The sequence below is a fragment of the Gadus chalcogrammus genome, chromosome 16 (genome assembly GCF_026213295.1).
Source record: "Gadus chalcogrammus isolate NIFS_2021 chromosome 16, NIFS_Gcha_1.0, whole genome shotgun sequence".
NCBI classification, from domain to species: Eukaryota; Metazoa; Chordata; class Actinopteri; order Gadiformes; family Gadidae; genus Gadus; species Gadus chalcogrammus.
The window spans coordinates 20,190,894-20,207,667 of record NC_079427.1 but is presented as its reverse complement, the minus strand read 5'-3'; the positions used below and the strand labels follow the sequence as shown (position 1 = coordinate 20,207,667).

The 16,774-nt window shown below is 41.3% G+C and overlaps 1 protein-coding gene across 1 annotated transcript; it reads left to right on the top strand.

The window, feature by feature from the left end:
• Positions 1-5,630: 5,630 nt before the first annotated feature.
• mmp13b (matrix metallopeptidase 13b) lies at positions 5,631-9,431 on the top strand. Its single transcript, XM_056611535.1, has 11 exons — positions 5,631-5,732; positions 5,975-6,085; positions 6,298-6,425; positions 6,541-6,689; positions 6,972-7,097; positions 7,266-7,421; positions 7,560-7,677; positions 8,173-8,306; positions 8,455-8,614; positions 8,720-8,823; positions 9,079-9,431. The coding sequence occupies exons 1-11, from the start codon at positions 5,637-5,639 to the stop codon at positions 9,177-9,179; spliced, it is 1,383 nt and encodes a 460-aa protein (XP_056467510.1). The 5' UTR covers positions 5,631-5,636; the 3' UTR covers positions 9,180-9,431.
• The last annotated feature ends 7,343 nt before the right edge of the window (positions 9,432-16,774 follow it).

Here is a 16,774-nt window from a genome sequence, read left to right as displayed (position 1 = left end):
TGTTGTCTAATTTGATGTGTTATTATCTGGATGGGCTGGGTGTAGAACCTTACAGTTCCAAGTCCTGGTTTAAGTAACTAACTGGTTGCAAAAATAATATAATTGAATATAAAATGATTCCAACTTGGTGGTATTTCATTTTCCATTAAACAGGGGCCACTTGACAACATCGTGGCTGGAGTTGCCTGGCTGCGTCAGAATGCAGGTTTGCTCAGGGGGAAGGTGGTCGAGCCCTCGTTTCAGAATATGGACGCAACAGAACAGCAGGAGCTCCTGGAAAGGATACGTTTTTCAAATGATGAAGAAGAAAAGTATCCCCTGCTCTTCACCTTTTGATTTTCAGGAAGGCATGGAGGCCTTCCTTAACATGGCAGCTGAGGAGGATCTTCGAGTCAACGCCATGTTTTATTTTCCGATTTTTATTTTTTATTTTCCGATTTCCGGTGTGCTGGTGGATGTTTCTGTGCGTGGATGTCTGCAGCGGAAGTGCGTGTGGGTGGATGTCTGGACGAGCGTGTGGATGGATGTCTGCAGCCATTTCGTGTCTTGGCAGTGTAGACGGAAACGCTACGGCGGAGCGTATTCAAGTATTCCACTCTGGAGGGTGGTTTCAGATTTTTGCGTTTTTAAGCCCCAAAAACGCTGTCACCGTCTAAACGAAAGCCACTTCCGATAAAATATTTGGTATTTTTTCCCCTGCTAGCGTCCTCGTGTAAACGGGGCCTTAGGGTGCTGGCATGTGGTCAGACCAAACACAGAGTTGGGATTAGAAAAACCCAACACACTAGTTTTAGCAACATTGTAATTCATGTTGGGACCAACGATACTAGGATAAGAAAATCCAAAGTCACACAAAAAGCAACATAGTTACTGGCCCTCTACCAGTCAGGGGTAAACACACCTAATTCGAATTACTTTTTTGCGAACTTTCTAAAGATTCGCATCACCTTTTAGATGGAAACAAAGCTATAGTCTCTAAACATTCACAGTTTTCTGTCTATTACAGATCCATTAGGCCTCAAACAGCTCGTCCAGAATGCTACAGATATCGGTGGAAACACGCTGGACCTTGTCCTGACCCACGAAGTTGACATTTCAGACCAGGTTGAGTCTCACCCTATACCTCATATTTATCTGACCACTTTCTGCTCACTTTCCAGGTAGTGTAGCCCGCACCTGTGATGACCATCATCATATCACCCCTGCAACCACTACAGCTATGCCAGATAGGATGCACTTGATCCATTTTGTAACTTTGGGCTCTGTGGACAGTCTCAGTGATTTTAGCATTGCTTTATCTACAGCCATCGACTCCTCTTTGTCCTTTTGTAATTAAAAACAGTCGAGGAAAAAAACAGCACCCTAGTTTAATGAAAACACTCGCACAATGAAGCGAAGCTGCAGAATACTAAACGCAAATGGTGCTCAACCAAAGTTTATGTATTTTATCTTGCATGCCATGACAGCGATGTAAGATAAATGTCTTATTTTTGACACTGTAAACTAAAGAGTCGGATGCAAAAACGGACTCTCAAAGGTTCTCAAGGTACTCAAAACAAACTGGGACCGGCTACGATCACCAACACGAACCTTTACTTGTCTACTGGACCTGTGCCCTCTAGCTTTAAGACTGACAACTTAAAGGTTGGGTATGGGATTTGCGAAAACGCCAACAGATTTTGAAAATACACAAATCAAATGGTCCTACCCCCTCTCCTTCAACGCTGACTCCGACACCACCCATTCCAAGTACATGGACGCGCAATCATGCACGAGCGCGAACACAGATGCATGAGAGCGAGCCATTAGCTGGTTAGCAAGCTCCAGTAGCTACCGCAGGATAACAACAAACAGAAGCTTGCTCTGGGTCACGAGCTTTGACTACGTGCACGAAGGGGTCACGCGTGGGGAGCGGGGGAGGGGGAGTGCAGTACGACCGTTTGATTGACGTACTTACTGTCCAATGCCACTCGGTGGGTCTGGAAATCATTGGCTGGAGTTTTTCGAGCCCTGCCCGTTCCACAGATGATTGACTTATTTAATTTTCATGTCAGTCCTTCTAACCCGGTGGCTGTAAGTGGGTTTTGATAAGGATTTCAAGTAATTTTGCAAAAATGGCCAAAAAAGAGAATTCCATACCCAACCTTTAAGAACCCTTGCCTAGACCCTGAATAATTCAGCAATAATCAGCCTATATCAAACCTTCCTTTCCTTTTTGAAATACTGTAAAGAAATGTAGCAACCCAAACCATCAATCATCTGCTGACAAACAACTTATTCTAACCATTTCAATCTGGGTTCAGGACCTGCTATCCCACTGAAACTGCTGCGACAAGAGTGGTAAATGATCTCATACTGACGGTGGATAGCAATGCAAGCTCCCTACTAGTGTTGCTTTACCTCAATGCTGCCGAAAACACAATTGACCACATCATTCTTCTTCATTGTCTAGAACACTATGTTGGGATCAAAAGTTCTGCTCTTCGCTGGTTTAAATTATTATACATGTTATCTCACAGATTGAACACAATTTGTTCTCTGTGAAGGATCAGAATCAAAACATTGCAACCTAAGCTTTGGTATCCCCAAAGGGTTGGTCATTGGTCCACTGCTTTTTGCAATCTACATGTCATAAACTGTAGCTGTAATCAAGGCCTGTCTCGCCCCCCGTCGTTACCATGACGAACTCGGACACACAAACCAGAATAGATAACAGATACATATGGAAAAATGTCAGCTGACAGTCAATCAAAGGATGTTTGGGTGAAAAAGGATTTAATTTTTTCCAGGATCAATTGAAAGGGACTACATTACTCTATGGAGGGGTATATTCAAAACTTTTAAATCGAAGAGAAGGTAACAAGCTTAAATTCAGTTGGCATTCGGGCCTGCTGCACAGTCTGATCTGCATTGCACACAACTTTTCTTGTCCCGTTGTGGCTTGGGAAAGGGGATGAAATATTCCCCATTCTGCATCCTCTCGGGATAATGACATGTAATTACATGTACATCAAGCACTTAGTTTGATCATGTTTATTATTTTTTACACAGATCATGTTTATTCTTTTTTATAACATGAAATTGTTATATTATGCCCCCTCCCTGTTTTCAATGGAGTTGTCCCATGGACCTTTTAAAGATTTGTCCGAGCCAATGTCCGAGTAAAGTTGAGGCTGGAATGTCATTGGCTCATCTGCGTTCAAAGGGCGGAGCTTAGAGACAGGTCAATTAAATCAATAGCTAGAACGACGGTTCCTTCCTTCTCACTGTGTAAAACATTCCATGTAAAATCATAAAGTGATTCTATCCCATCCCAGTATTTACTTGTGGAAAAAAGTTCCGGGAAATGTATCTGGATACCAGCAGGGAACTGACCATTTCTGTTTCAAGAAACATAGCCCAGAAAACTGTTTTCAGATTTAGTATGAAAAATGATGAGATACAAATCATTATGAAAGCAGTAAAGTGTTATTTTTTTAAAAATATAAAATGAATAAAATGATTTGCCTGCAGTGCCATCCTTACTGTGGGTGCGATTATGACTCCCGAGTCATTTCACAGGAAGTTGGGGGTTAGGGGATTTTTCGTTTTTTGCTGTTCCTCCAGTCTCTAACCGACAGACAAGCAACATCAGAGCCTGAACTAATTAGTGTTTTGTTTTAGTCAACAAAAGCATTATGATGTAATTTTCTTCTTTAATCTCTTGCTGTTGACGAAGGGAATGATAATAGCGTTTGTCTAACATGACAGTCTTTTTTGTGCATCCTTACCCATTTGCTGTTTGTTTTGGTCTTCAGTGGAAAATACTTAGGAATGTCTGTAAGGTATTTCAAAATGGGTCCTGTGAGATACATATGATGGAATGCTATAATGCGTGTGTGTGTGTGTGTGTGTGTGTTTGTTCTGAGGAATTCCTTGTTAATGCTATTTAACAATAGTCTCACAAGCACAAATAAACACACACACACACACACACAAACAGTAAAAAGCACGTCTACACACAGCATGTGTACAGACAGCACGTCTACAGACAGCATGTCCCGGCCTGCTTTAACTCCAGGTATGGAGTTAAGATGAACCGACATTAATTCATCACAGCAAATGACATATTGTCATGATGAAAATCCAAAGGCACGCAATGAAATACTTCTGAAGTTCGTATGCAGACTTAGCAGGAATGGGAAGTCATCTTGCTGCTCTACTCTTGCCCAACAAGTAGGTATATAAAACACTAGAACCAGTATTATATAAATAACACTAATACGATTATAATGTGATGTTATATTGACTTATTTTATGTTTTAAAATTGCTATGTTTTGTAAGTGTCTTTAAATGCACTGTATAAAGAAATGCATTATTTTGACCTGCCGGGAGAGACCCAAGATTGAAACCTCTAAATGATGAAATATTTCGACATTGCATAATATTGGGTGAACTGGACCTGAGACATAGGTTATGCAACATAAGTTATAACTTTTATCAAGTAATAAAGGTTAATTCATTAATAAGAATTAACTAACAGTTGAATAACAGTTAACTCATACTGTTCCTCATTACTCTCATGTTAACTATGGTATTAATTGGTATATTAATTATTAGGGTTAAGTTTAATCCGAAACCACATATCCTAAACCTTAATGCTATATAATAATGCTTATTAATAAATTAACTGATGTTAATTAATGGTTCATTATTGTATCCATATGTTAAACTGTTACTAACCAAACCTTTCAAAGGGCTCTTCTGAACAAGGAGTGGGAGCACAACGCCTTCTCCCTCCAACATTCCACAGGAGTTTTGTGGACAAATGATCAGTTGTGAGTGGTGGTTAACATCTCTGACCACCACCCATCAGTTAAGGGTTTTCTTGTAGAGAATGGGTACAAATGTACCTGTATCATGAATAGACAAAACAATTTGGTTTCTATTTAGATTTCTTTCCGATGTAATCGTCTTTTATGCATCACTTCCTTTTGCTCAGTCCCAACAGCTGTGTCTCTTGGTCACTCACATCAGATGTGTCTCTCGGTCACTCACATCAGCTGTGTCTATGGCTCTGTCACATCACATGTGTCATCCTAGAATGTCATCTGGTGTGCATATGATGGGGGAACGCACCTCAGTGAATGAAAATGAACATGTCAATGTTTAACAACTGAGGAGTTTGTCCCCCTAATGTTTGACATTTTCTACTGTATGGTTTTATTCATCATTTCATAATTTGTTGATTAAAAGTCAACACTAAACCTTTACCTTGCAGACAGGAACAATCCCTTGAGAAACAGCGTAATCCAATTCTAAAATATACTATATAATACGTCCATGTGTATGTGGGTGATTTTGTTTTACAAATCTGCTGGGAAACAGCTTTGTAAATCGACTTCCTACCTTAGCTATCTTGTAAGCAGTTTTTGGTCGGAAATCGCATGTCCCCTCAAACCACAATCCCAGACTGAAGTTCTAAGGAAAAATTAAAATAAATAAATAAATTGCTCCAGGAGGAAGTGGTTCTAGGTGGTTTTACACATGATTCACTAGGGCCAGTTGAGGCAGAAAAAAAGAAAAGACAAAATGCTTTAAATACCCCTCACAGAGGCTCTATTCCCATCACTGGTCTGGACAACACAGAGTCAACATGACAATGACTGCCCTCCTGCTCCTGGTGATGGTCGCTCACTGCATCGCTGTGCCTATCCCCGGCGACGAGACGGACAAGAGGCTACAAGCAGAGGTAACACACCAACCCTAAGGCGTTGTATTTTGCCGCATTATTTTGCAGTACATTTTTATTTTACCTTTGTCATTTCATGATTGCTATTGCTAAAAAGGTTATTATCCCTTGGAACTCACCTATTCAAGTGTTTATGTGTAATATTATTAATGTGATGGCAATTTTTCCACACATCTTTGCAGAACACATGTTGCAACTTCCCTTCTTGTTTAAGAATGGCCTCACTTCTTTTAAATGTACAGAAATACCTCAGCCGTTTCTACAATCTCCCCGCTGGTCTGCTTGGAGCAAGGAAATCTTCAGACGTTCTGCAGACCAAACTAAAGGAGATGCAGGCTTTCTTCAACTTAAAGGTAAAAGGCTGTTCTGTTACACTATGACTGTCTAGCATAGTTTACCACTTTTAATCTATACATACTTTAAAGGTAAACACAAGCAGTATTGTGGTTGTACAAAATAGTGTTTAAGTTAATTTTAGACCACACAAAGAGGCACAACATGTAATTTCAATAGCAGTACATTGTCTACTGAAATAAAACATTATTAAATACTTTGCATATTTTAGGTGACTGGGAAACTAGATGCCGAAACCTTTGACACAATGAAGCTGCCCAGATGTGGAGTCCCAGATGTGGGGGAATACAACGTCTCCCCCAGGAAGCTCAAGTGGCCCAACAACAATCTCACCTTCAGGTTGGCAACACCGTAAAAAAAAGACTTTTTTTTTTTCTTGGTTTTTAAGCAAGACATATGTTTCTATGATTCTTGTCTCGTCGCTCACATGTTATATTCTCTCCCCATGATCCAGGATAGAAAACTTCACCCCCGACATGAAGAAGGCGGACGTTGAGAGAGCCATCCGACAGGCCTTCAACGTGTGGGCCTCAGTCACCCCCCTCACTTTCAAGAGGCTCCACAGTGGTATCGCTGACATCATGATCAGCTTCGCAGCACGTGGTACGTGCCTTCCTGACTCGGGTCCACTGTAGCTCGGAGCCTGTCATTTTCTGTGAGAATCTGTGATATTGGCTTTTAAATGGTTCAGTGTGTGTTTTTTTTGTGTTTCCCATAGAACTGAAAAAATGAATCTTAGTTCATCAATACCATTCTTCTGACTCAAAGTGTTTATAGTTATATTTTAGTGTTATGTTATAGTTGTGTTTAATATAAGGGATTTTTATGGCGATTGCGATATGGAGGCTTTTTATATTTATTTTTGACCTACTCTTGATTCCCCAGACCATGGAGATTTTAATAGTTTTGACGGGCCTAATGGCTTACTGGCCCATGCCTATGCCCCTGGCAAGGGCATCGGGGGGGATACACACTTTGACGAGGATGAAAACTGGACCAAAGAATCAAATGGCAAGTGATGAGACATCTGTTATCACCATCGTTACCACAACAAATAGACTATTTTTTGGCCCTCAGCTGTACACTAATATATGAATGTCCTGGTCAAAACAAAGTCACAATGCTGTATTTTAGCTAATCTACTGTTGAACTAATGTGCCTTTTGTTTCTCTAAAATAGACTACAATTTGTTTTTGGTCGCGACACACGAGTTTGGACATGCCCTTGGCTTGGAACATTCCAGAGAAGCAGGCTCTTTGATGTTTCCCACCTACTCATACAGCCCGGGATTCCCCCTGTCTGAGGACGATATTGATGGTATTCAAGAACTTTATGGTGAGTACTTTTTAAACTGACATATCAGTCAAATATGAGTACTACTTGTATTTATATTTATTATCCATAAAGATCTTGTCAATGTTGTTTTTATGATTTATGTCAGACAAGTGACATGTGCTGTATCCAACCATATAGGGCCAAACCCCAACAGGAAAGTGAAGCCCAAACCTGACGCACCAAAGAAATGTGACCCCATGTTGAGCTTTGATGCCATCACAGAGTTGAGAGGGGAAACCATCCTCTTCAAAGACAGGTAGAGAAACTCAAACTAGTGATACAATTGAGGTATTCTGAGGATCTGCACCACTATGCTGACGTTGTTTCAGGAAAAGTTGAATGAGAATTCCAACCTTTCCTGTTGACAATTTAGGTATAACCACAAAGGATGTGGCTGTGGTAGCAAAGGCCTTAATTGGCAGACAGAAGAAACACCTCTACAGGCTGATGTTGTTTAGCGGAAGTTGGATTAGATCTTTTTCTTTTGCAATTTAAAGTTGCTACCCATTCCAAACTGTGAAACTGTCCAAGCATTTCTTCCTTAATAGCCTATCTGTACCACGTAATGTGTGTGTCGGTCTGAAACCAAACCAACTGCATCACTATGAGTCATTTAGCCTAACCATATAATCACTTCAGGCCTTACAGATAAGCAGACACTTGACATGAACGATTCCTCTTGTCCAAGTATCGTGTTTCCCGTCCCTAAGAGGAGTCACTGTATTGATGGTTTGGTGTGGTGTCCTGGTAGGTTCTACTGGCGTATCCACCCCCAGATGCCGGAGCCGGAGCTGACGCTGATCCGTTCCACCTGGCCCGCCCTGCCCAAGGAGGTGGACGCGGCCTACGAGAACTCTGACAAGGACATGGTCGTCATATTCAGTGGTGGGTCCCCCCAAGCTCTCTAGAGTGTTTGGTCGTTTCGTGTGGAAGGAGGAAAACATGCATGAGTGTGAGTCCTCGTTACCAAAATAGAAAGGAACGTGTTGTCTTTGCTCAGCTGTGCTGCTTTTGGTTTTGTTCCACCCAACAGGAATCAAGATGTGGGCACTGAGTGGATACGATATGGTGGAGGGTTACCCGAAGTACATCCACAAACTCGGTCTCCCCAAGAAAGTGAGGGAGATTGACGCTGCGGTGCACATCCCCGAAACGGGCAAAACACTGCTCTTCACCGACGAACAGTACTGGAGGTTTGTGGGATTTCTGGGATTTCACCTGGGGGTTAGTTGTTCCCCTGGACATCGCCTCTATGCATCTATTCTATAGCGGGTTTGTGCTTGTTCCGTCCAACACAGCTACGATGAAAGGACCAGCACCATGGACGTTGGCTTCCCGAGAGCAATTGAGTTGGACTTCCCTGGAATAGGAAAGGAGGTGGATGCAGCGGTTTATGACTCCGGTAAGGGAGACGCATAGTCTGCTACTGCTTAGTTCTGTTTTGGCTCCCAGCCAAAAGGTTCTGGGTTTGATTCCCAATGTCTAGAAATCCTAATCCTACCTGCTCTATGATTTCATGTATCCTAATAAAGAAATTAGTATATAGTGAAGAAACCTCAATTCTATAATATGGTCCTTCGATGTTGATTACCGAGATTGAATAGCACATATTCCATTTGCCAGTTATTGAATGAATCTGTTCTCTTCCCATTCACAGGTACCTTGTATTTCTTCCACGACTACATGAGGTTTGAGTACAGCTACAGGTCAAGGAAGGTCATTTCTATTGTTAGAGCCAACTCCATTCTCAACTGCTGACAACGTTAAGAGAATCTCCCTGCCTTCTTGAGAAACCATTCGTTAAATGCAAAAATATGATATACAATAGTTGAAAGGGGGGATATTTTTAATTTGATTGTTTTTTTGTGCTGGACACTTATAATGTCAATGTTGTCAGACACAGAATTCTGGTCAATTCTACGACTGCTGAATGCTTTTTAGCTATTTATTTCTTTCAGATCTTTTAAAATGTTTTAATATATATATCTATATATATCTATATAGATACATATATCTGTCTATATATATATATAATAATAATAATTATAATAATAATCTTTATTTATAAAGCGCTTTTCTAAACAGAGTTACAAAGTGCTTTGCAGAAAAAAGAATATACCCCTATATATATACCCTGCTGTGACATTCGTGCTAAGGAAGATTGTTTTTAATATGTATGTTTCCTGGAAAAAGGTAACACAAAATAAAGGTACAAAACAAATGATGTGTGCTTTGTATAAATTAGTTAGAAAATAGAAACAAGAACTTAGTACTTTAAAAACACTTTTTAGGCAATCTTGAATATTGTGTTTGAATACATTATTCTGCAGTCATCAAGGTCGACAAATTATAAGGTTCTAAATAATCCTAGTGTTTGAGTGTGTTGTGCCAAGGAGTAAAATGTTAGACACGCACAACTCTTTAGATAGAATGTTTTTAATTTTCCAAAGACTGCCTCATTGGTTCCTGCCAGAACTGCCAATTCAGGGAAACAAAAATATATATTATATCTAACATGATAGCCTGTAATGATTATTTTGATCCTGAGGTAATGATGCGGGCGTTTGCTAAGATGTGTTACTTAATGTACCCCACTAGGTGGCAATCTTCTTAAGTATTTCAGATTGAGTCAGCAGAAACTCCATTTAGCCCACACTGTACCTCCACCTAAGAGATTGTAATTTTTTCTAATAAACATTGTTATGAGATACAATTGTTGACTCCACCTGGGGGAAAAGCATCTCAGTTTCTTACACACACACACAGACATAGACACACACACACACACACACACACACACACACACACACACACCACACACACACACACACACACACACACACACACCCACCACACACACACACACACACACACACACACACACATACCACACACACATACACACACCTTCCAGCCTATTTACAAATACCATGCATGTTCATATAAAGTGCATCATATTGCAGTTTTGCGTATGTTTGGAATTAAATTTTGATTTGACAGTTTTACAAAGCAACATTGGATTTCATCACCTTGATCAAAAACTTTTAAGCAATACCAAACCTGGATTACAGTGCTCTAAATGGGACGAGCCTACAGATCAAAATGCAGCCTATGCCTATGCAATATGTAAAGAACAAAAGGTAGAACATTCAGTGGCGGTCTTTTAAACTTAAAAGTGTTATTATTTGATGAGACAGAAACAGCACAATAAAACAATATAAACATCCCCTTCCATTCTATTTTATTATAATTTGTAACTTTCTTTATTCAGATCCAAACCAAGATTGATCTTATCCGTATTCAGAACCCATTTTCAAGATTTGATGAACATTTTAAAGAAAGGACAAATCTATGGGAAAATATCATCAATATCAATACATATTTTGATTCGATATAAATCCCAGTCAACAGCCTATCGGTCAAATTCATAGATCAAATATGTCAGAAAGAAAAAGATTTGCTTACAACTGAAATACCAAATGATAGAACAAGGTCGGTGCATCTGTGTATGAGGCTACCTATTGTACCATGCTCATACCGTGCCTTCGAGACTGAAATCCATTGACGTGGAGGTTGGCCTGAGGGCCTGCTCAGAGTTCTCTCAGTGGTCCTTAGAAGACCACTGAGAGAGTAAGGCCCCTACCCCCGTTTCCAAAGCATCCCCCTCCACAATAAACAGGAGGACTGGATCAGCCCTAGTTCATTGAGGGAGGCCTTTGCTCCCAGCGCTCATTGGAGTGAGATTTGCTAGAGGGGCAGCAATGCGTCTGTTGTCCAGGATAAACCTGCAATGGAAATTCGCAAAATCAAGAAACTGCCACAATTGATTTAGGTCTGATGGTGTTGGCCACCCGGTCAGGGCAGAAACCCAACAGGGTCCGTTTGAACTTGGGCTGGGTTGATAACGTACCACAAGAACGGACACACTGGTGGGGACATAACACGCACATAAAACGAGTCTTCAAAAATAATTTGTTTGTTGAAGCAGTTTGTTAATCCAAAAGGCATTACTAGATATTCAAAGTCTCCAAGTCGAGCATTGAACGCCATCTTCAACTCATTAACCTTCCGGACAAGAATGCGTTGGGAGGCATTGTACAGGTCCCCTTGTAAAGAAAGTGGAGCTCCATGGAGGGGCGACAGCAGAAATAATGAAGTGGCCCAGTTGACTTGTTTTTAACAGTAACATTGTTTAGACCATAAACATGCCCAATGCAGAGCCACAATGAACCTTATTTTACCCCACAAAGAGAAGTTTGTCCCCCTCCCGCGAAGGCCTTAAAGAACAAGAGAGCTCTTTGTGTTGGAGAAGAACAAGCACAGAGACCACCAGGTCTGAGCTTTCAGCTATCCGCACAATGCAGACAAACCTGACCAGCACTACAATAAATTCTGTATTCTTTGTTGTATACAATTATTATAACTATTGCTATTACTTCCACTACTGCTAATACTAGTAGATATACTGTAAATCAATAATATTGTTCATGGATGGACACAATCAATTATATTTATTATTGATACGATAATGATGGGGATAATGCTTAAAATAATAAAATCCCACAACCTTCTTGTTAAGATGGGTCAAGGATTACAACAAGAAATGTTCCCTGAAGTAGGTCAAGGCGTGGAGGCAGTGTGGGGGGGTGGGCGGGACCTGATGACAAACAGATGTTGGAAAAATTCAGGGTGGGCCCCTATCACAAGATACATCCCTTTCCCTGAAGGAAACGGAGGGACCGGGAGAGGTTGATGTGAGGCCCCTCTCTCTCTCTCTCTGCTGCAGCCCATGCCCGGCCGGCGCGGTTGGGGTCGCTATGGGAGGAGGGCGCCGGGTGTGTGTATGGATAATTAACGTGAGTTGTTAGGGTGAATCACTCCAGCAGTCAGCCCTTCTAACCCTCGTCTGGGAATCCACCGTTGCATCATCCACAAGCTGACTTCAGGCAACTTCTCCCTTGTTGAAGATCATTTGGAGCATTTATCGTTTAAAAAGGGATTACTTTAACTTCCTCTCAACACAACCACAGACACATATCACTGTAGGGTGAAGCAGTGGCAGTGTCCCTGGGGCAGATGTGTGTGGTTTTTTTGTATGCGTGTACCTGTGAGCAGGCATTTTCCATGTGTGCATGCGTACGTGTGTGTGTGAGTTCTGTCCCAGTGTTACCTCCTGATTACCAGTATACTTTCACCAGCTGGCCAGCATGCTGCCGCATGAAGCAGAGTCCACCCATGGACCAGGAGCATGTCCTGGCATGCCCTGGTGGTGCAGCACTCAAAATAAGAGGAAACACACAAATCGGTGGTTTGTGTGTTTGTGTGTGTGTGTGTGTGTGTGTGTGTGTGTGTGTGTGTGTGTGTGGGTGTGTGTGTGTGTGTGTGTGTGTGTGTGTGTGTGTGTGTGTGTGTGTGTGTGTGTGTGTGTGGTGTGTGTGTGTGTGTGTGTGCGTGCGTGCGTGCGTGCGTACGTGCGTGCGTATGGAAGTCATGCTCACCAAGGAGACCTGCTGACTCATGTTACCATGCACACACTTTTTGAACCAATCATACACAGAAATAAAACAAAAAAATCATAGTGTCGAAGCGCAGGAATATTTGGGAGATTTTGTACGCCCTCCTCTATTATGTGATGTCCTTTTCAACTGTAACTTTTAGCAATGGGAAGTAAGTTAAGTACATTAATGGCACTACTATACCAAACGGCTCATGTGGGTCCAAAATAAGGATAGCCAATTCATTTGAGAAGCCTTTTGTTAATATTTGTTGAAAATCTCTTGACATCCAGCCAGCAGTCAGTAAATCAAATGCCTTGACAAAAGAAGAAGAACTGGTATCGGTGGCTGCTGCAGGCCTGTATTGTAAAATCGGCCGAAACAAGTTATTGGATGGCATAACTGTCTGTCAAAGCTACCTGCCCGCACTCTGCACATGACCAGGGTCTTCAACAAGAGGTACAATGTGACTTTTGTTTAACTAGAAAAGGGTAATCTGTGCCATGGCAAGAACCAGACAGAAGGAAACAAAGAAAGAAAGAAGAAACTAAGAAAGAGAGAAAGAAAGAAAGAAAGAAAGAAAGAAAGAAAGAAAGAAAGAAAAAAGAAAAGAAAGAAAGAAAGAAAGAAAGAAAGAAAGAAAGAAAGAAAGAAAGAAAGAAAGAAAGAAAGAAAGAAAGAAAGAAAGAAAGACAGTAAGAAAGAAAGAAAGAAAAAAAATAGATATATTGCATTATGTAATCTTATTCTAGGTTCATCTTGGCAAAGGGACATGCACCTTGGCAACATACAAAGGCATATAAGGTCATTGTGGAGGTGAGTTCAATAAAGCATGGTAGCTGCTTGGATTACTTGATTCTCTGAAATTGGGCCTGGGAAGGTCACATTACATTTGTGTGATAGCCTCTCAAGTGAGCATTGAACAGTTAATAAAGCAACCCTGGTTCTGGTTGCCTGAAGTAATTATACACACTTCAAAGCGTTCCCCTTTGCAGTTGAGTAATTACATTTCAGGGCGAGACCACTGCTGAGAAATCGAGTGATTAACTCTTGTTGTAGTCAGTTAGGGAACTAACCGAGGAAAGATATAATCAGCACCACTTTAGAAAATTAACAAGAAAAGTTGCTGAAGTTACGTAGATTGAACACATTTTAACTATTTCCACCAGCACCTTGGTTTAAACAAACTATAGATGAGATTATATATGAATAAACTCGACAACCCCGGCGGTTACTGTCGTTTCTTTTACATTCTTAACATCAATGTGTACAAAATAATGATTACGGAGCTTAATATATTATCACGTTTTTCTATATACTGTATGTGTAATAGAAAACAATGCAGTACCAAACAGCAGTGTACAGTTCAGAGATTTTCTTATCTTTTTATCTAGATGAATACTAAAAAAGCCCGCGCTCCAAAAGCTAAGGAAAGCAAGAAGGTAAATGACGATGTGCACGCAAATATACACATCTTTATTTACGTATAATGGATGACTCAAATTGGAGAGTTGTTCATATTTCAAAGTAAGAAGGTTGCAACTTGCAAGTGTGAATCTTTTCCACTTATCGAAGTGACCTCTTTAGCCACACAGCTGTTGAGTGGCGACCAGTAGACTTCTGATGAAGCACATTTCTACGTTTGCCAACAGGGAGGCGAAGGCCACAGTATTTTGATCTTTGGACATGGTCACATCCGATTATGCTTTACGGTGCCGTTGCATGACATGGATGACATTGCAATTTCACAGTCTAGTTAAGCATTGATCCTAGCGCAGCAGAACAGCGCTAGGTTTGATGGATGGCTGGCTCTGTTCGTCACCACATGGCAGCGCGTCAGCAGACGCACAAGCTAGTGGAGACATCTGGAACGCTTTAACGCGCAAGGGTCATCTTCTAAAGAACATGGCTCCGAGTCAAACTCACTCAGGGTCTCTCTCTCTCTCTCTCTCTTTGCATGGTTCTCACTCTGTCTCTGTCTGTCTGTCTCTCTCTCTCTCTCTCTCTCTCTCTCTCTCTCTCTCTCTCTCTCTCTCTCTCTCTCTTCTCCTTCTCTCACTCTTCCCCCCCCTCTCTCGGTTTCTCTCTGTCTATCTCTCTGTCTCTTCTCTCTCTCTCTCACTCTTCCCCCCCCTCTCTCTCTCGTTCTCTCTCTCAGAGGTTATGGAAACACACACACACAAATAGAGGAAGTTAGCATCCACTCACACACACGACCAAATATTAACGACACACAAACAGAGATTTTACCGTCCGACTGAATTGAGCCAAAGTACAGTTTTGGCACGTCCCCCCCCCCCCCCAAACATCTGCCCTCCCCCTGCCCCTCCCTCTCAACCCAAGTTGAATTTGAGCTGTAAATGTCTCCCTTACAACAAGGCCATCCCTCTGTGGGGACACTGCGGTAGGCTAACACGTATTACCATTGCGCAATCCCTGGAAAAACACATTGTTTAGTCAGCCCCCCTTTTCAGGCTGTTTTTGGCATAGGGTCGTCTGAGTTTCAGAGGTACTCAGAATTGGCCCTGCCACATTGAGAGAAGATACAGAGGGAGAGAAGAGGTGGGGGGAGAGGGAGAGAGGGGGGCTAATGTGAATGCGCCTCTGTCTCTGAGGGAATACACAATGGGACCTTGACGCCCAGGCACACACACACACACACACACACACACACACACACACACACACACACACACACACACACACACACAGAGCTTCAAGATGGCCGTACAGGCTCAGCACTTTGCTCATGTTTGTGTGTTTCTCCCTTTTATTTGATACCGTTGCTCTCCTACTCAACCGCCCGGTTCACGATAACCACGCTGACCAGCAGAGCAAAGCAACCTGCCAAACCCTCGTGTGTCTTCACACTTCATTTATAAAGGACCATCTTAAGATCCCAGGGACAGTATGCATGTATGTGCGTGTTCATACACAATTGTCAATCGTGTCTCCTGAATTAGCTGCCGAAGGCTAAATTGGTCTTTATTGTTCCCTCAATGTGCTGAAGACGCCCTGCTTATTCATGAAGGCCAGCAGTACGATAAAGATCTTGTCTAAAATACGAAGATCAAGCAGATTATATTGTCCATGATTAGTTTCAAACCAAACCTTATCTTTGCTTTCTTTCAGTTACCAACCAATGGTTGATGTACATTCAAAGATCAAAGTCTTGAGTCTCTTTTTAACTTCGAATGTTTTATTTTTTAAGAACACAATGCAAATGTAACAGTTTACACCACATTAGAGATTAGTTAATTTCCAATTGAACTGATGAGTGAGAAGTGGAAACAGTAGTTAAAGATTGTTCAAACACTGATATAAAACCTTAAGGACGGCAGGCACTCTCTGGTGAACACGGTTCATTGCTACAGCGGTTTTTGATTGGCTCGAATTGGTGTGTCATGCTTCTTTGTTTCTAGTGTTTGACTACACTCTTTAACAACGTTTTGTTATGCAATGCTATGGCAGAATGAAATCTGAATTATTATTAGGTTAGTATTTGAACAACTAAAGTCTTAAAGGATTATTATTGTGTTCCTGTTGAAAATACAGATATTTTGAGGTATTTCCATACCGTTATTCCCGGTACTTTCATACCAGTATTTCCTGATTTTCCCAACCAATTACAAATATTAGAGGAATAATACGCTTTTGAGCACACATTTGAACATTTTAAATGTAACATATATGAATTGTGCTCAAAAACGAACTTATCAGCCTTCAGATAACATATTTAAAGAAGATTCTTGTATTCGACACGTGTGCCTACAGTTTGTTGTTTGCAGTAACTATGAGAGCTATTTGGAGAATCCTGTGCGTCAGAAATCCTCAGTGAGGGACTCTGTGAAATGTGGA